The following is a 21,465-nucleotide window of genomic DNA, read 5'->3' as shown; positions in this document are numbered from 1 at the left end:
TCAGGTGACAACATTCTCCAGACTTTTGACTGCTTTTGACCTCGAACCATTGGAGAGGATGTTGCACAGTGTTGAGCTTCTCTCACTCCAGCAGTTTGACACAGAGCACTCCTTCTTGAAGAAGATAAGGTTTGTTTATCGATCCATAATTTTACTCTTTTTTTTTTTTTTTTTTTTTTTACATTCACACAATAAAGTACAATAGAAGCTGTGAAACACATGTCCTAGTAAGAACAGTGATAGACTAGTTGTAATATCTAGTAATGTAAACATATTACTAACTAATGAGACATATCCCTTTGTTACTGAATTTAAAGATTATTGTGATTGTTTTAACCTATTGGCACATTTTGACATTTACATTTTTAGAATATGTTTAGAAGCAAATATTGCATGAGAATAACTGACTATGATCTTGAGATGTGTTACAGTGTACAAACCAAGTCCTTCTCGTCTTGTAGGAACTTCCTCACAGCTGAGAATAAAAGCAGCAGCAACAGGGTCCTCATCGTCCAGAGTGATTTTGATGAAGCCAGTCTCAGCGCCAACCTCATTGCATCTGCAAAGTAGGTCCAACACTTTTTTTTGTGGGCTTTTAGCTACCATGTGGTTTGGCCATATTAACTTTTGCCGTTCATTTCCAGGTATTCATCGATTAATGAGATCAATAAGATAACCCAGGAGAACACAAGTAGAAAGGTATTTGTGTACTTCATCACCAGACTGCCAAGAATGGAAGGAGGGACTTCTTACATTGGCTTTCATGGCGGTAAGGCTTATACAACATGGACTATATTTTTTATTATGTCGTGTAAAGAGTGGACAATAAGCTGAGACATGTTAATATTCACAGGCCCCTGGAGATCAGTTCATATTGATGACCTCAGACGCTCTAAAGACATTGTTTCCGACATCAAAACTTTGCAAAACATGACAATCAGTCAAATGTTTGAAACAAAGGCACCTCAGGCTGAAGGTTAGTTAATGATAAATCATTTATATAAAATTATGTTGTTGTCTCCATATATATTGTTCACTTTACAGCATTGTGTATTAAATTACAACATTTTTGTTAAAGCCATGGAGACTGATGACATGTACTCTGAGAGTGAACAGGAGGAAACTGTGCAGGAGGAAAATGTAAGTCTATAAATCCTGGCATGGTCATCACATTGTTTTCTTACATGAATGACATGTTTTTTTTATTGGGGATTAATCTTAACACTAGATTTTAACTAGTGTGTTCTTCTTCTGCAGACCTGGGAAAGTGTTGTGGACACTACAGCATTGCTGAGGAGCTGTGTGCAGAGTGCAGTAGCCATGCTGAGGGACCAGGTGGAAAGTGGCCTCCGCAGTACTCGGAGAGTAGAGATCCTTCTGGCACTTCTGAGTGACAATGACGAAATAACAGGTACTAACAAAACTTTTTTCAGTACTTGTTGTTGCTTTTTTTGTTATTTGCTTTTGTTAATGCTAATTATTCTATCTGAATTTGTCAGGTGAATTCCTACAAGTGGTGAAGCGGCATCTTCACTCATTGTTGGTGACTCACGACGGCAACACTTTCTCATCCATCAAGAGCAACTGGGTCTTCAAGGAGGCCTCAAACATCGATGCCTTGCAAGAAGGAGGCACCTTTAGGTGAGTGGTTCGGTCTTGTGTAATATGCAGTTTAATATACAGTATTATCCTATATTTATTTGAAAACCACTGTAAACTTTTTTTTTCTCCATTCATGACAGACACACCTTATGGAAGCGTGTTCAGGCTGTGGTCGTCCCCCTCTTGGCGCATCTAGTTTCGCTCATAGACCGTGACCAAAACATGGACCTCCTGCTTGATACCCGCTGTGGTGAATCTGTTAAGAAGCTGTGGTTAGATATCTTTGGCAATGAAAAGCTGCTGGAAATCTCACATCTAACACTAGACCACACGTAAGTGTTGTTAATAATGTAATTATTGTGCATGTAATAATGTGTAATAATTGTTTTGTTTAAAAAAGTACATTCTTGTACCTAAAGATGTCTGATGTTCACTTTGCTTTTTTTAAACTGCTTACAGTTCTGAGACGAGAACCATCCTTGTACAGCACTACATTGCCCAAGATAAGAACATGAGCTGCAGCATGCCATTCAGCTGGAGGATTAAGGACTACCTGGAAGAGCTCTGGGTTCATGCACTTCAACATGAAGGTAGTGGTTTGTTTAAGCCACTATATAATTTATATAGTGATGTTGTGTTTTTGGTTTGTTAGTTTGTTTTGTTTTTACATTAAATGCATATTTCTTCCAGGGCAAACTCAGGAAGAGTTTGTTAAGTTCTTTTGGAAGACACCGCTCGGCCGCTACATAGCGAAAGCAGACCCAGAGATGCAGGTTGAGTTTTTCCAGCGCTACCTTCAGGATTTCATCTCCATGACAATGAATGTCACTTCTCCGGAAGATCTTCAGGTTTTTTGTTTTGTTTTTATTTTGTTTTTCATTTGATGTTGGCGAGATTGTGTGTGACAGTATATACTAATGCATGTTATTTATTTTTCTAGCTCCTGTGTGGTGCTTTGAATTCTTGTGTTAACGAACTGCGGTTGCAGCTCAGTGACACTGAAGCGGTGACGTCTCTTCCGTGGGTCCATGCTGCATATCATGAATTCAAAAACCGGCTCCAGAACCTCTGCAGAGTGATGTGCATTGTACCTCAGTTGACCCAAAACCTCCTGATGAATCCTAATGCCAGAGACGGGTTTGAACTGGTAATCCTTATTTACATAGTGTTTTTATTTTCTGTTTCTTTGAAGGATTTTTAATTTCTCATCAACAATCTTCTATTTTTTTTTGTTTGTTTTGTTTTGGGTTTTGTAATTATTTCTTTTTGGTTTTGTTCTCCTGTCTCCAAGGTACTCGATGTGTATGCTGGGTTTGCGTGTGTGGAGTACCTGGAGCCCATAGACTTGAACACAGATGCCCGAAGACAAGCCTGGCTCAGGCAGGTGAAAAAAATCCAGGTTGCTATTGAGTTAATCTGCTCAGAGGACAGCGTGAGACGTTATGGAGAGAGAAGCAAGATAATCGCCAAGAGAGTCCAGTAAGTAAAGCTTAAGGAAAAAATGTCCAAATCATCACAAGTCTGAGGTTTTTAGTTTGTCTTTAGGTAACCACTTGAGCTGCATTGAAAGGTTATTTGTTTTATGTCTTTTAGAGCTGGATGGAATCGGATATTTTCTCTGTCTCTGTTTGTGGAGCACATGTTACTGGGAATAGAGGAGCTGGAGAAGAAACTGTCTCCTTTAGTTTTGGAGAACACTGGGCGGCTTGGCCAGGTGCGTCTGGGTTCTTTGTATTAAATTTTTTTTAACAGTACAGATAATTACCATAAAGCATTCTTCACGATAACCACAGTCTTTTCTTCACCCATAATAAACATGTATTGCCTCTGCTCTCCCTTCAAGATACTGGAAAAAAACTCAGACCTCAAAACTCAGGAGACGTTCGAGGCAGTAATTCGTTTGCTCAAAATCTGCAAAGATGGAGCCATCGAACGCATCTTCAGGTAAACATCGATTTTTATACATGTTGTGTGTTAACAGAATCTCTCATCCTGTACTTTAGCGCTTCTGGGCACATTTAGCATTGTATTTGGTTGCTTTAAGAAGGTTGTAGAAGGTACGAATGAACTGAAATCAAAGTTTTAATGGCCAAAAATTAGCATTTTCTTTCTTGCTGGAAGCTAAGGTACTATTTTTAACAATTTATTGTTATATTGACCTATTTTAACATCTAGGGGCTTAGAATATAGAAGGAAGCACTGCAGGAGGAGGGCTGTCTAATTTCAGTTTCATATCATAGCTTTAAATAGTAATATTTCACTACCGAACATCAGAATTTATAATTGTTTGTAAATGTTATAATTGTTTTTTGGGGTTTTTTTCCCCCAGGTTTGGTCTTACACTGTGCCCAGTGTGTATGGGAGACCCCCAGGACCCGCTCTGCCTGCCATGTGAACACATCTACTGTGTAGCCTGTATCAAAATGTGGTTGGTGCCTGGACAGATGTACTGTCCTCTCTGCATGCAGCCAGTTAACGATGACTTCCCCTTGGTTCCCTCAGATGATATAAGGTTGGTAACTATATGTGAATAAGGCCAACCTCCCACGTGTAATGAACAAAGATATCATTCAATTCTTCCCACACAATACAAAAAATTTTGATCTGCCTTTTGCTGCTGTTTAGTTATGTTGTGTTTAAGTACCTTGTTTTTGATTAGATGTGTTTTGTGATGTGCTTTAAGACATCTGTGTGACTTTTGTAAATCTTCTTTCATGTAGGATTCCCATCAAACAACACACCCAGTTCAGGAACAAGTGCAATGCTTTCTTCATAGACCTGGTGTCGACTGTGTGTTTCAAGGATAATTCTCCACCCTGCTCAGCTGTCATTCTTCATTTGCTGTCATTTCTCATGGTGGAGCCCGGCGCTGTCCCAATTCTGAGAGGTACTCTATTACTTTCTTTCCACCATGTATGTGAAACACATCCATGTGCGACTGTACAACTATATGTTTTGTTAGTTCTAAATAGATTTATGTATTTTTAGGCAATAAGCAGATTTTGACAAAGGCGCTTTCTCCGTTTGACGACTCTGTGGATAAAAATCCGGTGGTGCGGTCAGTAGTGCTCAAACTTCTTCTGAAGTACAGGTGAGGTCCCTTTTCTTTCCTCCCTTTTTTTTGGTTATTGCATGAGGTCTTATTATGTCTGTGCAGTGCAGTTTCTAATTTGTGTTTAACCTTGACTGTTTTTGAAGCTTTGATGATGTAAAAAAGTACCTGCAGCAGCATCTGACAGCAGTTGAGCGGAGCAACATCTTGGAGGAGATGGATAAAACTGAGCTCTACACCTTGTACATTAACTGCTTGGAGGTATGCGCTAACACACAAGCTGCATGTGGATTTGATTGTGGATTTTATTAAAATGCCTTTTTAAATGTTTATTTTTCTAGGATTCCATGTTTGAAAGGATGCAGTTCAGGTCCACTGCAGACCAGCAGGCATGTCTGCAGGATGAAAGTGCCTTCTTGACTGATTTCTTGCAGTCTCGTGATCAGCTTTCTGAAACGGCCACTGTAGAGTACCTGCAGCAGGTGGCCAGAGTGCGTATGGACCTGGATATGGCAGTGAGCATGTTTGTGGAAAAACTGAGAGCTCCAGGTGCGTATTTTTAATGAGTTACACACTCTTATTGTGTGTCATACTCCTACAATGTGTCAGGAATGTTCTCCTTTTTACAAACACATTACTTTGATTTTATTTGATACCAGGATCCCGAGAAGTTGGCCAGAATGGAAGCACAGCTTTCCTGACCAGCGTCATAGACTTGTGTAGGCGGAGTGGAAATGACTGGTATCGGGTCTATTTGATCCGTAAGATGTGCAGTCAGTTTGGAGTAGAGTTTGTCAAGAAGCTCCTCAAATCGGATCAAATGAGTTGGATCTTTCCTAAGGAAATTCAGCAAAAGGTTCGCTTAGCAACCGTTTGATTTTCAGCTTATAAAGACGATAAACTCAAAGTTTTATTCAAAAAATTCATTTTCATTTCACTCTACCCAGGATGAAGAAGTCACACCAATAGATCAGTATCTCGTGTGTGGGGAAGATTACAAGACCATCAGAAATGCTGTTGCAAAAGTAGTTATGGAAGCCAAACTGGATGGACTGGATGAGGCTTGCGAGGTAATGTTTCATCGTTTTCTTGGTGGAAATTCAGAATCAGGAATCTAAATTTGTGTGCATAATGGTGTGGGTCTTTTGCTTTGTCTTTATAGCGGTGCAAATGCCCACCACAGTGGAAAACAGTTTATCTTCTCTTGGCACTGTATCGAGAAGTCACCGCTCTCTACAGAGAAACCAATGCGAGCTTCCATCCTAAGCCTGAAGTAGGTTTTCTAATTTAGTTACACTAAATAAAATAACATCATCTTATCTTATTTTAGGTTATAGTTTTCAGTTTGTCTTCATTCAGTATTTAAGTATTTGTGTGTATATTTTTTACCAATAGCAAGTCGAGGCCCTGATGAGCTACATCCAGAAATCAAAATTCCTTCCCAGCCCGCAGGTGAAGGCCTTTGCCCTGTCTCTGGTAACCAACCAGATCGGGCCCTTGGCTCTTCGCTGCGGGGTCTCTGGTGCCCAGTGTGTGTCGGTGGACTTGGCTGTTCACTTAGCTGCTGTCTTGCTCTGTGGAAACCAAGGAATCTTGGCTCCACTGAAGCAGCTAGCTATGACACCTGCAAACATGCAGGTATGTATAATCGCTGTTGTAAGTGATCAAAACCTGGGTATGTTTTTAAAAAATAAATATATGGAATGCATCTGTTGGTACAGGCGGCTTTCTTGCCCACCATGCCGGAGGACATGTTAGCAGTGGCTCAACAAGCTATGGGTCACTTGCAGTGGTATCGTAAGTATTATTAAAAAGACAAAAAACCTCTAATGTGATGATATGAGGTGATGTGCTAAACACCTTTGTCGTATTGTTTTATACTTTTAACACAGACTGTCCAAATGGTCACCCCTGCACCATTGGTGAGGTATGTTAGCTTCAGTTGGATTCATAATCCATTTTTAAAAAGTCTATTTTTGCTGGTATCCCTTTCATATTTATTTGACACTCTTTCTATTCCTCTAGTGTGGCCAGCCCATGCAAAGAAGTCATTGTGTAGATTGTGGTGTAGAGATTGGAGGGACTAACCACGCACCTGTGCCAGGATTTCGTATTGTGCAAGTCCAGTAAGTGTCCTACAGAATTCAAGTGGAAAGAGGAAAGTAGCAAAATAAACATATTCATCAGTATTTATTTGTTTATTGTCTTCTGACAGGGGTGACCGCACTCAAACAGGCCACGTCCTCGGCAACCCCGGACGTAGAGACAATCCAGACATGCTGGACACCAAGAGCATTTCTCCCGTTCCCTTCACCATCATTCGCATGCTCACTCACATGGCCATGCTGCTTGGTTCCTGCAGCCAACCACAGGTAACACAAACAGAATGGAGTTTTTGAAAGTGCTGTTTTTCAGCAACCACAAATTATCCAAGTAATCTCCATCAAGGTAATGTTAAAAGCCTGTTTATAATCCACTGTTTGTAGTAAGAAAGGTGGAGAGTCATCTGCTTTTGTTTTCCTTCTAGTCTATTTCTGCCATTATCAAACCTCAAGTCCAAGATGCAGGAGAGTTTCTACTCGCTCATCTGAGAAAGGACATGAAACACCTCATCAGAAGTCTGGGTAAGGGGACAGATGACACAATCAGCACTGTTCACCTGGTCATCAACAGCCTCCTGGAGACACACCAGCAGCAAAGATGTAAGTAAAAGCTACACTAATACTGCAGCTCTCTACAAATATAAGATACCAGTGAAGTCCTGTGTCAATAATTACGGAAGTATTTTGATAACAAAGCTCAAAAAATCCGATTGGACTTTGAATAGCTGTCCAGTATAGTCCAGCATAGAAGAGAGAAAGTGTGCCCTCTAGAGGCCACAAATTTGAGCTTTTAAATCAATATCTATAGATTTGTAAAGACTGAGAATAGTCATAGTAAAAGATTTTTTAATAGTCTTGACTCTCCTTTCAGGGCCTGTTCAGTATGACAATCTTCTCTCAACCAAAGAAGCACGAAATGGCTGGGAAATTGAAATGAGCGCTGCCATTATCACACCACATCTGAAGGTACTCAAAGTTTTACTCCTTTTTTCCCCAGAACAGTACAACTTGCCTCATATGTTTATACAAGATCTATGCATAACATAACATGTCACCTGCTCTTCCACAGCACTTGGATAGACAGCTAAAGGAAGTGAACACATTTATCCGGGCTGACTCTCGTATCTCTGCCAGTCCAATCATGAAGCTAATTTTTGGAGATCCTCAGCTCTTCTTGGCTTCACTTCCTCCAAAATCTCTGATCCATGTTTCTGCCGTGTGGAGCTGCCGGGAGAAAGTGTCTCTGTTGAGCCTCACCCACATTGTGGAGCAAAATGATGGCAAAGACACCTTGCCGGTCCTCTGGAGATTCCTCCATAGGGTGAGAAAATGACAACATAAAATGCATTTGTAATGTTGAAGAAAGGAAAAAAAATCTGTCGGTGATCCTCCTACATTGTGTCATCGACTGCATTGGGTTTAATCTGTTTCAGAGCTTTTAATCCATATCCATCAGTATAGTTTCTGTACTTTTTGTAAGTGCGTTATTATTTTTTTTTGTTTCCATGGATCCTGTATTTCTTTTCTTTTCTTTTTTTTTTTCTTTTTTTTTTTTTGCCAAAAAAAGGCTATATTGAAAAAAACATATATAACATATACAAATAAGCAGCTCTTACAAGACAAAGTTCAACCACAGTTTCCCAAAGAGTATGTAACAGGAATTTATCTGAAAACACTACTACTATCATTATAATTATTATTATTAATATTACTGATTATTTATTTTTAGGAAGCAGAAATCCGACTGGTGAAGCACCTTCCTGAAATCCTGGCACTCCAGAGGGATCTAGTGAAGAAGTTTCTGAACATCGCTGAGCTAACGGAAGGCAGCATCGCTGAATTTCTCGGCAATCAGAAAGCAGGTATTGACTTAACTGTCTACATCAGTGCTTCTCAGCCTTTTCAACTACGTGACTCATGCACAAGAGATACAAAGTTCCATGCAACTCCTAATTACCTCTGTTCTCGGAAATGTCATGGTTAAATAGCTGGCAGAATGCAATTTAAGAACCTGCCTGCCAAGGAGTGAGTTGTTTTAACCTGGACGGAGACAATGATTGATTATTCATAAAGAGGAAAATCTCTTCCACACGTGAACGCCGCTGATGTTGATGTTCTAATTTTCTGTACCGTGTGAACTGCGGGTCTCCTGTGCGGCTGACATCTTTACACTAGGGATTAATTATTTGATTTCTTCTTGTATGCAGTTTCACTCAAAACCTGGTACGAAAAACACATCAGAATCTTCTTGGCAACCTGGAATCAGCTCAGAGTATCGCTGGCAACCAATGGTAAGCAACCAGCAGTGCTGTTACACCAGCGCTGACCTGTCCAACGTCTCGTTCTAACGTCATTTTAAAATGTTTTCAGGTGAGATTAAGATCCCGGCTGAGTTCTGCCAGAATGACCTGGACCTCAACAGTGACTTCAGGGTGCTGTTGCCACGGCGACACGGCCCAGGCCTGTGCTCTACAGCTCTCGTCAGCTACCTAATTGCGCTGCACAATGACATTATATACTGTGTGGACAAGCACACTGGAGAGGAGACCAGGTGGGGGCGCTCATGCCACATTTTTCTCACTTGCGTATGCTTTGGCTTTCAGAAGACTGTGTCTCAAGTTATTATACACTTCATACGGCATGTTTGCAAAAATTATAAGATATAGATGGATTAAAATAACATTATGATATCTCAATTATAGCTGGAAAGAGCTGAAGACTGAAAAGAGAGTCAGAGTAGTAGAATCCCAAAATATAGAGACACTGTCTCCTGGGTAAACTTTCTATTTATTCCTCTCTCAGCTACAAAGTAAGCCCTGCAGATCTGACTGACCTGCATGTGATTCGTTACGAGCTGGAGAGGGATGTGATGCCGCTGATTCTGTCCAACACCCAGTACAGCATCGAGCGGGGCCAGGAGACCCTTCACGAGTATGACTTGCCTAAGATCGAGCAGCAGATCATCTCACGCTTCCTGCTGGGCAAGCCTCTCATCACTCTCAATGTGAGCCAATGAGAATCAGGAGCAAAGCAGCTTTGCTGACAATTCAACGCACAGTTTGTTAAGGCACAGTTTCCCCCTCTTTGTTCTTCATCCACAGGGCCTTCCTACACTAGTGAATAGACACGATCGCAACTACGAGATTATCCTCAAGGTCATAAAAGAAAAAGTCAAACAAGTAAGTTGTGACAGGTAGTAACATGCTGGGACTTAGCATTTATTTATCAGAGATTACAAATTGTGTATACTGTACATGCTTCTGATGATAACAGCCATTATGATGTATGCCAACAGGAGCCTCTTCAGACTCTCACTCTCTTTGCTGTGGCTGGAGAGCTCCACTCCTACAGTGAGGTGTGTGACGCTTTGTCAATGCTGGAAGTGGCCCTTGGTTTCCTTGCAATGACTGGGGGAGAGCCTCATATGCAGCTGTCCTCCTACCTGGAGGAGGTGCTGCAGATGGGAAACCAGATGGCTCAGCACATCCTCAAGGTTGGCCTATCTGAGACTATTTTATACTGTTGCTTTTTCTTTCTGACGGCTATGTGGATACTGTTTATACAGAACAGAAATGTGCCAAGCGTGCTTAAAGAAACTTAATTTTGTTGCTAGTTAGGAGCATTGAGTTTAAGATCTGGCAAGATCTTAATTACTTTATGTTCTCTATGCCTCACATTCACATTGTTTTGCCCACAGGCCTTTGGCATGTGTTGCCTTAAACACTGTGTGGCACTGTGGCAGCTGCTGGCCTCACTTAAATCAGAAAACATGCTGCGCCTCAAGAGGGTAAGCATCACCGACACAGAGGTGTATTATTCTATGCATAGATGTGATCTAGTACAAAGGTGTCAATAGTTATTATTATCAATATTCCTATACATGTGTTTTTTTGTGTTCATCAGGATCCGTTTGTAGGAGTTTCAGAGAAGTACAAACAGGCCCTGGGTGAGGACGAGCACAGGCTGCTCATTGGTTTCTTCTCTAAAAACAGCGCTGACACTTTCCTCCTGGAGATGCACGAGTTCCTGGTGCTGTCCCTCAAAAAGCCAAATGCAACTGATACCTTCAGGCCTGACTGGGGGTAAAGATTCATGTTTATTCATTGTGTTGTCATATGCATTACTCTAGCAGTGGCAGATTTGATTCAAATTGCTTGTTTCATCTTTTAAAGCTTGAAAGACACGCTGGTGTCTTACATGGAGCGCAAAGACATGGACATTCCCGCCGATGTGGAAGAGCTCTTCCCAGAAGAGATCCTCCTGGCCCATTACGTCGAAGCATGGAAGTTTATCGTAGCCTTCAAGCAGGAGCGCGGACAGAGACAATGAGAACAAGATTTAAGCTTTATTCCTTTTTTTCATTCTGTATGCGATGTCATGAAAATCCCTCAGATTATGTTTACATCTTGAAATGACAGTATTCATTTGTCATGTAATTACACGTATACAGAGAAGACGTGCCTTTGACAGAGCACTAGCTTCATAGAATAAGACACATTTTACAGCTTGTCTATATGATAATGTGAGCTTTTTTTCCCTTAATGATCTCTTCTTGGATTGTATCACTTTCTATTTTCTTTGATGTTATCTCTGCAGCTGCAGTTTAAGTCTGCTTACTTGCACTTTACATTTAATGTGAATTTAAAAAAAGTAAGTTAATTTACTCAGGTGAAAAAAGGTGGATTAAATTGAGGAAGGTAAAATCAGACTTATCTAAATCACTTTTTCAGGAACAAGCTGACTTTTTTACTGAAGTCATCAGTCACATTTTGTCATTTAATTTTCTGGGTTTCTTTTGTAACCTTTGCTTCATATACAGAACATCTACTTGCCCTTCTTTCACTTTAAGCTTGTCATCGTGCTGTCCACTTTTTCCATTCATTTTCTTTGAGTTGTTATTACTAATTAGTACATTTACTGAGTTCAATTCACTTTTTCTATTGTTTCCATTCTCCTCTTAGTAATTTTTGTATGTGGGATCTGTAATATAAACAGCTTCCAGCAAACCTTTAATGATGCCTACATTTGATTTTTGTTTCTTTTGTTTACACAGAGGTTGTAGGCCAAAAACATACACGTGTCAAATACAACCTCCTTTTCAACACACTGTCTCAGTTCTTACTGACTCTAGCTTCCTAACTCGTTTTGTTATTTGTTACACAGTACTGTGCAGAAGTTTTGAGCCACCCTTCAACTCTTTCTGTTTTGCTTGGAAATGAGAAATGGCTACAATTTAATGAAATATGTGCAAAAATACATGGAAATACAGCATATAAGGGGAAAAAAATCAGATTTTGTACAAGCTTGAATGTCAATATTTGGTATGACCAGTTTTATTCTTCAGCACAGCCTGAACTCTCGTAGGTAAGCTTTCTTGTAATTTCTTTAATTAGTCTTCAGGAATAGTTTTTCAGGCTTTTTGAAGTATATTTAAAGCTCATTTTTGGATGTTGTTCGCCTTTTGTTCTCTATCACTGGAGAGGCCAATCCATGACTGATTGTGTTCCACTGTGTGCTTTTCAATGCTTTTACTGCAGTTTGGGATCTTTGTCATGCTGAAAAACAAAGCCAGCCAATCAGATGCTTTCTAAATGGTATTACATGTTGGCTCAAAATCTGATGGTTCTTTGACAAGATCCACCGTTTTTTATAGATAACTGTAGGCACTCACTGCTGCACCTCTCTCCAGACCTTCCATAAAACTTGTTGCCACTGAATTTCAGTCCAGTTCTTGTGTAATTTAGCAAACCTCAGCTTTTTCCCCATCTTAGGAATGGCTTCTTGACAAGCCACCTTTTCACTGTGGCTATTTGGGGATAAACACTGCTTCATCCCTTGAGTTATGGGCCCTTTTTATGCTTGAATAATTAACAAGTCAGCGATAAATGACTTAAAAAAATAAATAAACACAAAGTCCCTCTAAAAATGTTCAGATACAAGAACTGAGCTAAAAGTGAAGGGGGGCAACTGATCTCCAAAGAAAAACTTTTGTTGTCGCCTGGACAGATTTAAAAACGACGTTTTCGTCTCAAAACGCTCCGCGTCCACGCTAGTTTTCAGTCGTTTTCACAGAGTTGTGCGTCCACATTGAAACGGCCGAAAACGCTTACTCCTGCGCATGCGCAAAAAGCGAGTGAGAATTAAAGAATTTGAAGAAAAGCTATCTGGAGCATGTACAAACTGATAATAATCTTTTTTAGGGCTGTCGAAATTGAGAGCAATCAAAACAACTGCTGTATAATGCCCTCCGCTATCTTTGTTTAATTGGTCACATGACTAAAATGCATCATGGTTTTAGAAAGTCTGCGTTTTCGAGCGTCCACACTGCGACGGGGCAGCTCTGTTTTGAAATGTATGCGCTTTCGAGAGCGTTTTCAAAACGCTGCGTTTTCCCTTAGTGTGGACGGAGGCCAAAACAGAGAGAAAACAATGTGTGGAGCATACATAGTGTGGACGTAGTGTCCTCTGCTTGTAGGCAGTTCTGATTAACTATGCCAGTTTGTATTGTGGTTCCTTATACCTTGTAATTCCCATTATTACTGAGTGTAAATAATAGATTTTCAACAGTACTGCCAGTGAAGTTCACATGTTAATTACTCCCTATTTACACTTTACGTCACTGCTTAAACCCAACGTAGGGAGTACATGATGTAGTGTTCAGGAAATGTCTGCCTACCAAGGGTTTTATGACTTTTTGACCCTCTGTTGGTGGGGAGCTCAATGTGTTTCTGATCAGCCTGATGGAAATGATAAGGACAAGACAGCCGTAAGAATGCCGCTGACAAGCTCCTTGATTCAATTTCCCCTATGTCAAAGTAGTGTTTAGCATAACAATGACAAATGGAAGCATTTGCCTGTTAAAGTAAACCATGTCAGCGACCACCCTCTGGAAGTCGTCAGTCAGTAAATGATATCTGCCGTACTCGTTACCAGAGTTTTTACCACTTTAGCTCTAAAAGCATATTTTTTCCCACTTAGTTCCACAATGATGCATCTATTGAGCTACAAAATCTAATCAACAAATAGACTTAATAAAACAGATGAGGCTATAATCGCAGCCATGCATTTCATTTCATGTTGACAGCCAGAGCTTTTCAGCGCTATCTAGGCACATTCAGTGCTGCTCATTAGCAAACTCATAATGTGGAAGCAGTGTACACGGGGTCAATAAATGCACTCACAAATGGGTCACAGGCAGGATTTGTGCAAACGCACTGTAGAACAAGCTTCACTGAACAAGTTCAATCTGTTCCACTTCCACTTCTGTAGGCTTCAAGTCCACCATGCCAGTGATACAAAGGGAGGGACACAAAGCGGCCAAATTATTTCCCCTGTTCTCTGTTTGGGTTTTTTTTTTGTCCTTGTTTCTTGATGAGGAGGAATTAGGGGCAAAATTACTGCGCATAATGGTTCACATCTAATGACATTCATGGTTGATGGACATTTGGGATCGGGACATGAGCATTTTTATATGTGGAGGATATTGTGATCAACAAAGCTGCATAATTATGTGCAGAAATTACCTGTTTTGATTTGCAAATGCAGAATGTTGGAGAGCTCGAGAGCAGTTTTGTAGGGCAGCGCATTTACAGACCTTTTAGTGTTAATATAATACAGAAGTGTACGGCAAGCTTTCTAAGAAGAATGGCTTCGTCCGAGCCAAACATAAATTGCAGCATATCCTCTCCCTAAACTGCCAGGCCGATGGAGACCTTTTGTAAATCAGTGAGTAGTTATGCTGGATCATTAATGAGTTTGTTGCTTATGTCATAGTTGTCCAATTTTAAAGCAGAATACCGTTAAAAAATAGACTATAAGTGAGTATAGTTAGAACAATAAAATTGGCTATTTTGCACAAATAGATTCCCAAAATAAAAGCTGAAAAACGTAAAACTAGATCATCATTGTCAATTTATTCTGTGTTATTTGTTATGAATTAATCTCGGGCAGTCATCACACCTTTAGAGATGCCTTCTAAACTTCATCATCTAGTTTAAATATTGTGGAATATGCCTGCGTCTCAATCCGCGGAGGAGCCACTTAACCCTTTGCAAAACAGCCTCAGATATTCATCAAGTTTTCACCTTGGGGATCCAATATCATTCATAAGCTCTGACGCCAGGCAGGCGCTTGGAGCCAAGAGAGAGCTAAGATTTTAATGGCTGTGGTATGAAATCAGTACCCTGAAATACCCCTGAGACCTCAGACAGCACACCAACAGGCTACTGTATTTTCTATGGGGCATTATGCTTTACTGGCGGTCTGGGGAAATGTTTTCTTTAAATTTACCCTTCAGGGTGCTGCTGTTATTGCATTATTATCAAATTAGTGTATTTTAATTACTACGTCATACGAAATGTATGCGCCAGAAGGTCACAATGGGGTGAGTGCAGGGGCAGTGTCCAAATTCTCAGGTTGTACTGTGCAAAGGCAAGATGAAGAACAGAGAAAGCGGGAAAAAATACAACTCGCTGAGCACATCTGTGAATTATATTAGCTAATTGTGTGCACTTCTCTTTGCACTCAACACTTGGGTTGTCCTCCAAGCACACGGAAGAAATTAGGAGCGCGGCTGCCATGTTGTTCTATTAAATACGTGAAGAGAAAATACAATTACTAGTTAAGTGGGAACATACCACTTGGGATTATGTGAGGCACTGAATTTTTACCTTTTTAGAGTTTTATTTTTTGCATGCATGGACAACTTTCCCAGACACAGTGTGTCATGAGTTTAATATGGCTGTCAAATACAAAATTAAGGATTTTCCCTAAATTGAAAATGTGTGTGGGTTTTTCTTTGTTTTGTTGTATAATTAAATTCTGTGCAACAGTCTCCCTAAGCTGACAAATCTTAACTTTTACGTGCTTCACTGTTAAAGCTTGAATTTCAATACTTAGCTAGCCGCTACGGGCACACAGGGAAGGCTTTACATTCCATAACAATAATACATATTGAATCAGATTGTTGTGGTAAGAGGAGAAGAATTTTGGGAAGCTCAGAGATATATGCACCTTTTCCCAAATAATAAACAAATGCATGGTCATGAGTTGGGTATCGAGGTACATTTACAGTGTGAGCAGTTTTCATTAACTTTTGTTTTAGGAAAGATCCTGTGTACAGGCAAAGACGCTAGAATTACTCATCTGTGGGAGACAAATTGGAAATATGGGAATATGGAATCTTTTCTTTCTACTTTGACTTCTTGGAAGACATAGAGATCATCTTGCTATGTGCTCCATAAGAAGATGACATTATCCAGCATTGCAGCTGCTCCTTATGATTATTCTTCCTAAGAGTAATGTTTCCAGAAATACGAACTCACTCACCCGGGCTTAATTCCATATCACACAAGGAAGTAAAATATGCCCCTGGAGAGGTTGGCTAAGGGGATTCCAACCTTCCACCCAGCTATCCTCAAAACACAGCAGCTTGCAGTGGGTTCAGAACTGAATTTGAATTACAAGTTGAGACAGGATAGTAATTCGATTAATACTCATCGACATGATGATATTTTAAGGCATTTACTGGAAAAAGATGAATTAATCAAAGGAAATGGATCGCTCTTAATAAATGTACACAAAAGTTCATCTGTAGCTATTCTGATCTGTGACGCTGCCACACAGGCGGCCGCTGCTCATTCTGAATCTCTCCAGAAGATCTCCAGTCATTCCCGGCATACTCGAGCTCGTTTGAAGAATGATCACTTCACTTCTCCTTGACACGCTGAGTACCGGTAATAAAATAGATTATAGGCGGTGTTTAGAGCCACCTATACCTTTCTGGCCTTTGGCAATCTTTTCTGTGCAAATCTGAGTGAAGGATTTAGCAGAACTTTTAGATTCCCACCTAGGTTCTCTTTTTGGCTTTCCATTCAGATTGTGTATGCGATTGTCTCTGAAAGCTTTGACTGTGTTTGCTTCTCAGTAATGGATAACTATTCTTTAAAAAGAATAAAGTGTAAAATGTCACGGGGCTGTTATTATGTAAGATTTCCAGAAATTTAACAGTGTAGACTTTTCATTCTTGCAGGGGTCATAAATCAAACAAGCTTTTACACCAGAAAGTTCTCCCTTGAAAGAGAGAAAGCAGTTGCTGCTGCTGCTGCTGCTACATAACAGAGTGTTATATAACACAATTAAATATGATTCCCAGTCTCTCTTTCTCTTCTTTGTTCCCTTGCATTTTTCCCGTTCGCTGTCTTTCACACTCTTTCTTGTTTTTTTGTTTTTTTTTTAGGTTTCTTCCATCTTCTTTCATTCATTCTCTATTCCCTGATGTTGATGTGCTTTGTCATCTGACTGCCTTTGGCTGTGTATAGATAATGACTGTGCAAGAGGTTTTTGTTTAGCATGGGTACAACAGGATTAGAGTGATTAGTACTGGTGCCAGTGTTGTAACAAGCCCAGGAAGCATTTCACGGTGTAAAGAGGTGCTGACAGTTATTCTGTACAAGATTAGAGAAGTTGGATTATGGCTTGTTTTTCTACACCTGGCGATGAGAGACTAAAAGAAAAGAGTGAAGGTTACAAACCCCGAGGAAAAGAGCTGTCCTGAGTAAAGTAATCCCCAGCTCCCCAGCTGCCCCTGGCTTATTCATTCTTATGAGCTGTATTAGCTGTAGGCCGTAATAGGCCGTCTCAGATGTGGAAATGAATTTCTACCTTGACCTTTCACCTCGGTAGCCCCTGATACCTCTGGTGGCCCAAAGAGCAGGGTGGCTCCTCTGCCTCCATTAAGCTCTCCTGTGGTCACGGCCCAAGCCGGTGTTCAGTTTCACAGCACCTCTCTTCCTGGCCCCAGCACAAATACACAACACCCTCTCCGATTGCACTTGATAATATTTATCCTCAATTATAATTCCACAGATATGGATTCTCGAGTGGAGTACAGTGGCAGCAGACAAAGCAGAGTGACCTTGAGCCCCACAGCTAGGTTTTGCTAATGTGGGCTCCATGTACTCCAGACAATCCATGCTCTCTCTGGTAGTGGGGCAAAATAAGCAATGTAGCCAGAGGCGGAGCCAGACATTTGAAACACCCGGGGCTTAGCCCAAAGAGTAGTATGCATGTGGGATTTTTTTTTTTTTTTTTTTTGGGGGGGGGGGGGGTGTAGAAATGACTGAAAGATTAATAGGCTCTGTTCAAAAAAGAATGACTTCATATAGGGAAAAATATATATCACATGTGCAGGACACCTTAAACTAGTTTTTTAATTAAGCAGCAAGGCAGAACAAGGTCAGGGCTGCATCAAGACACGAGGACTAAACCCCAATTCAACCAGACCCAGAACTGATCCAGAATTAAAAACAGGACTACAACAGTTCAAAATCAGGACTACTGAGGACTTAACCAAGACAGAACCAGAATCAGAACTAGATGATAGCACTAAAAATCTTCATAGACCTGCACTACACTTATTTTTTTAATTCTACCAAAGTACACTATTTAGATTGAGAAAAGTTTATATAATTATTCAGCCTTGTTGTGCAAACAAGCCTGCAGAACTTAATAAATACAGAATTTGAAAAATAACAAACCTAAAAAGAAACACTAGGTACGAGATACATGAGGACCTATGATACGGTGATACTTTTGGTAAACAACCATTTGACTAACATGTGTGTCTCACCTGCTCTTGTTCATCTGTTCTGTCCTCGTTCTCCTCTCTCTCCCTCTTTGTGCTGACAATCATCAAATATACAGTTGAAACCAGATATTTACTCTTCAGATAAAAACACTTTTTTAATTGTAACATCAAATCAGACTAAATGTTTATTTTTTTTAGATTGATAAATATAAAAACATATTTGTTAACTTTAAGAGTAAAGAGAGAAACTGTCTGTATTTCTTAATAGCAAATGGCACCAAATTGTATTCAAACTGAGCCACACTTATGGAGCTCCACAGTTCTTTTCCTGGTGTTTTGGTTGATATCTCTTGATTTTCCCATGTCAAAGAAACAGGCTCTGTGTTTTGCCTTATATGCATCCACAGCTGTGCCAGCAATTTACTCACATGGACTCTACTAACCTATCAGAAGCTTCTTCAGCTCAGAATGGAATCGTCTGGAGTTTTCTTATTAATTAACAATAAATTTAGTGTACATGTACTCCTAAATTTGATGAAAGTGATAAAAATAGCTCTGTCTCTCTTTATTCTGAAATTTAACTAATTCAAAATATATTTCAATATTTATCTAAAACAAAAATTTACTCTAAATTGATGTTGTACAGTAAAAATGTTTTATGTTTTCTCCCTAAAGTGTATGTAAATATCTGGTTACAAATGTGAATATCCTGCTGTGTACTGAAATCCCTCTTGTTTTGCATAGAAATATACTGAACAACATACAAAGCATAATATATAAAATAACATTTACCTGAGTTTTTTCTTTGAAAGAACCCTCGAATGTCCATTCTTATGTTTCAGTACATAACTGAAACCGATTTAGTCGGGGAGGGTAAGAACTGAAAATATGAAATAAACACACGTAAGCTAAGACTCTAAAAAAAATAGCATTTGTTCGGCTTTTCATTTTGCCATTTGTTGATTCACTTGAAGAGCAAGTAACGTAATATTGGTCAAGTGATCAGTTTCATATCAATCTTTCGTGATGCACCGTCATATTTACATTATTTGTACAGTACGAATGATTTGCTTTGGTACCTGGTCAAACTTAAGCTCTCCTTAGTATGGCTGGCTCCGTCTCTCCAACAGCGCACTCACGGGCAGCAGCTGCCCCGCCCCCTCGCTCAGTCGCTTAGTGCCTGAGCTTGGATCATACCAATATCAGGGGGGGATTCACGCACAGTCGTAAATTCCCACAGTGTGCACTATGTGCTTCGAATATTGTGTGTACTTTTTGTTTTATACAGTTGTCAGCCAGGCATCTAACTATGAAAAAATTACACTCCAAAATACCCCGGGCTTCTGACAAAACAACCCGGGCTTAAGCCCCGTAAGCCACCCCCACGCTCCGCCCCTGAATGTAGCCATTAAGAGCTCCAGCGCAATGAAGAATCACTCAGCTGTATATTTGTCCTTGCGATGAGTGCATGCATTGCTCTAGTGAAACGTGAAACCACCTGGAACACACACTGGTGTCGCATGTGAGGAGTGGTCATAGTTTAAATAAATCAGTCGGGCTTCTTGTTAGCTACGGCCTTGTCTGTAGGAACCCCCAGAATAGGCGATGTGAAAGATGCATGCATCATAAGCGGATCAAACACATCCACCGAATGACATTTACATACTCAGAAAAAACATGTAGGCAAAAGGGTTGTTTATAGACATGAGTATGTCCATTATCTGCTTTCTCTCTGTGGTATCAACTAATGCTTGAAGAAGCTGTTGGGCCCCAGAAAACAGCACCGCTTTATCATCAATTTCCCCCCAAATAGTAAGAAAATAAATACAAATGGTGAACTGAAAGTTGCTAGAAAGCTACTTTCAGAGTCACTTGCTAGCACTAATGTTACATTGCTAACAAGAAAAACAACATATTGTGAAAAAAAAATTCTGCTGAATCCGCTTAATTTTCTTAGCTGATCACAAGCTCTTTACTACATAATGTCAGATGATTATACAGGATACTCATAAGTTGGTGTTTAATTTAAGTGAAAGGCTAATATCTGTACATGGAGAGCAATGTTTAGGTTGGCTAGCCAGGCAGTAAACACATCCCACAACTTCTGTATAGACCTCATTGCCTCGAGCTGCGGGAACCTGTTACGTCTGCAGATCATTCATCTCATTTCTGGTCAGCTAGCATCCAGCATAAGCTGGAGCCCTTATTGAGGATCGGCCTGTGATTTATTGGTTGTTTTGGCTATTAGAGATGGCAACAGAGTATTGAAGATTTTGTAGCAGGGGAAGTAAATGGAAATAATGAGGGGAAGGAACAACTGCCAGCCACTGCTTTTTTTAACTCGCTCACACATAGAGAAATCTGTGTGTAATGTTGTTGTTATTGGCAGAACCCATTTTAGGCAAGTCAGCACCACCCTGTGATGCCCAGGAACGACATGCATGTCATTTCCTGCCAGGAGCAGTCATTTCGTTCATTACTGCTGCTCACTGGCAGCCAGTTTGTGTTCAGTTTCTGATTTCCAAATTGAAACGTGTATATTTTTCTTTTGTCGACGGCAGTTATATTTCCAGGCGAATCAAGGCTGCGGTTCAAGACGTTTTGGGGTCTTAGAAAAGTTTAAGTTTATAATGAAATGTATAAAATGCTTGAATCAGACCGTTTATAAATATTCCACCGAAGTGCTCTTGGCTTTGAAAAATAGCCTGTTTACTCTACCTTTTTATGCCCTGTGGGATGGATTTCCAAACTGTATACATAGAGCTTGTACAGCCAGTCTTGAGTAATTACATGGTATCTTGAATTACACGATATTTAGCTGGTGATAACAGGAAGGTCACATGTAATTAAATGTTATTAATGAGCATACTGACTAAAATGAATGTAGCTTGAACTTTTAGTATCTAAAGCAAATCAGCTCCGACTTCTTTTCTGGATGTGATTCATTGGCCTGATGAGGCCACTGTCTGCTTGGATTACATCCAGCCATCTGATGCTCGCTTCTGGGTGTGTGACACACAGCAACAGTTTGGTTAATTTGATATTTCACTTTAAATAGTTTTATTTTCTTGAGAAAATAAACATTTTTAGAGCACTCAGTGGCAATTTATACATTTTAATGT

At 40.1% G+C, this 21,465-nt stretch overlaps 1 protein-coding gene and 1 long non-coding RNA gene across 2 annotated transcripts in view; one reads left to right on the top strand and one right to left on the bottom strand.

Annotated features, from left to right (window-relative positions):
- The window catches only part of LOC147332638 (E3 ubiquitin-protein ligase rnf213-alpha-like), a 32,102-nt gene extending 19,632 nt beyond the window's left edge, over window positions 1-12,470 (top strand). The window contains exons 29-67 of the mRNA XM_086289307.1: window positions 5-129; window positions 462-566; window positions 645-769; window positions 854-976; window positions 1,079-1,140; window positions 1,258-1,411; window positions 1,500-1,641; window positions 1,743-1,934; window positions 2,062-2,192; window positions 2,293-2,450; window positions 2,543-2,749; window positions 2,894-3,081; window positions 3,196-3,316; window positions 3,446-3,546; window positions 3,932-4,114; window positions 4,323-4,489; window positions 4,591-4,693; window positions 4,801-4,915; window positions 4,996-5,203; window positions 5,314-5,510; window positions 5,602-5,724; window positions 5,817-5,927; window positions 6,050-6,292; window positions 6,376-6,451; window positions 6,547-6,581; window positions 6,680-6,780; window positions 6,870-7,026; window positions 7,182-7,356; window positions 7,628-7,722; window positions 7,826-8,077; window positions 8,486-8,618; window positions 8,964-9,047; window positions 9,127-9,307; window positions 9,559-9,760; window positions 9,858-9,935; window positions 10,052-10,249; window positions 10,454-10,543; window positions 10,660-10,838; window positions 10,929-12,470. Of these exons, the coding sequence (XP_086145433.1) occupies window positions 5-129; window positions 462-566; window positions 645-769; window positions 854-976; window positions 1,079-1,140; window positions 1,258-1,411; window positions 1,500-1,641; window positions 1,743-1,934; window positions 2,062-2,192; window positions 2,293-2,450; window positions 2,543-2,749; window positions 2,894-3,081; window positions 3,196-3,316; window positions 3,446-3,546; window positions 3,932-4,114; window positions 4,323-4,489; window positions 4,591-4,693; window positions 4,801-4,915; window positions 4,996-5,203; window positions 5,314-5,510; window positions 5,602-5,724; window positions 5,817-5,927; window positions 6,050-6,292; window positions 6,376-6,451; window positions 6,547-6,581; window positions 6,680-6,780; window positions 6,870-7,026; window positions 7,182-7,356; window positions 7,628-7,722; window positions 7,826-8,077; window positions 8,486-8,618; window positions 8,964-9,047; window positions 9,127-9,307; window positions 9,559-9,760; window positions 9,858-9,935; window positions 10,052-10,249; window positions 10,454-10,543; window positions 10,660-10,838; window positions 10,929-11,085 (5,577 nt within the window). The 3' untranslated portion in view covers window positions 11,086-12,470. The remainder of the gene's footprint in view (window positions 1-4; window positions 130-461; window positions 567-644; window positions 770-853; window positions 977-1,078; window positions 1,141-1,257; window positions 1,412-1,499; window positions 1,642-1,742; window positions 1,935-2,061; window positions 2,193-2,292; window positions 2,451-2,542; window positions 2,750-2,893; window positions 3,082-3,195; window positions 3,317-3,445; window positions 3,547-3,931; window positions 4,115-4,322; window positions 4,490-4,590; window positions 4,694-4,800; window positions 4,916-4,995; window positions 5,204-5,313; window positions 5,511-5,601; window positions 5,725-5,816; window positions 5,928-6,049; window positions 6,293-6,375; window positions 6,452-6,546; window positions 6,582-6,679; window positions 6,781-6,869; window positions 7,027-7,181; window positions 7,357-7,627; window positions 7,723-7,825; window positions 8,078-8,485; window positions 8,619-8,963; window positions 9,048-9,126; window positions 9,308-9,558; window positions 9,761-9,857; window positions 9,936-10,051; window positions 10,250-10,453; window positions 10,544-10,659; window positions 10,839-10,928) is intronic.
- Window positions 12,471-17,786: 5,316 nt separating this feature from the next.
- On the bottom strand, window positions 17,787-19,739 carry LOC147332637 (uncharacterized). Its single transcript, XR_015128938.1, has 3 exons — window positions 19,423-19,739; window positions 19,136-19,223; window positions 17,787-18,437 (listed from the first exon to the last, which is right to left on the bottom strand). It is a non-coding gene; the product is annotated as an uncharacterized LOC147332637 (long non-coding RNA).
- Window positions 19,740-21,465: the final 1,726 nt, after the last annotated feature.

Source organism: Aulonocara sp. 'chitande type north' Nkhata Bay, linkage group LG4, assembly GCF_057382095.1.
Source record: "Aulonocara sp. 'chitande type north' Nkhata Bay isolate Kocher_YH1m ecotype deep benthic linkage group LG4, A_spYH_male_GT1.1, whole genome shotgun sequence".
Taxonomy (NCBI): Eukaryota; Metazoa; Chordata; class Actinopteri; order Cichliformes; family Cichlidae; genus Aulonocara; species Aulonocara sp. 'chitande type north' Nkhata Bay.
The sequence above is the reverse complement of the archived record's forward strand: the minus strand, read 5'-3'. Positions and strand labels throughout refer to the sequence as shown.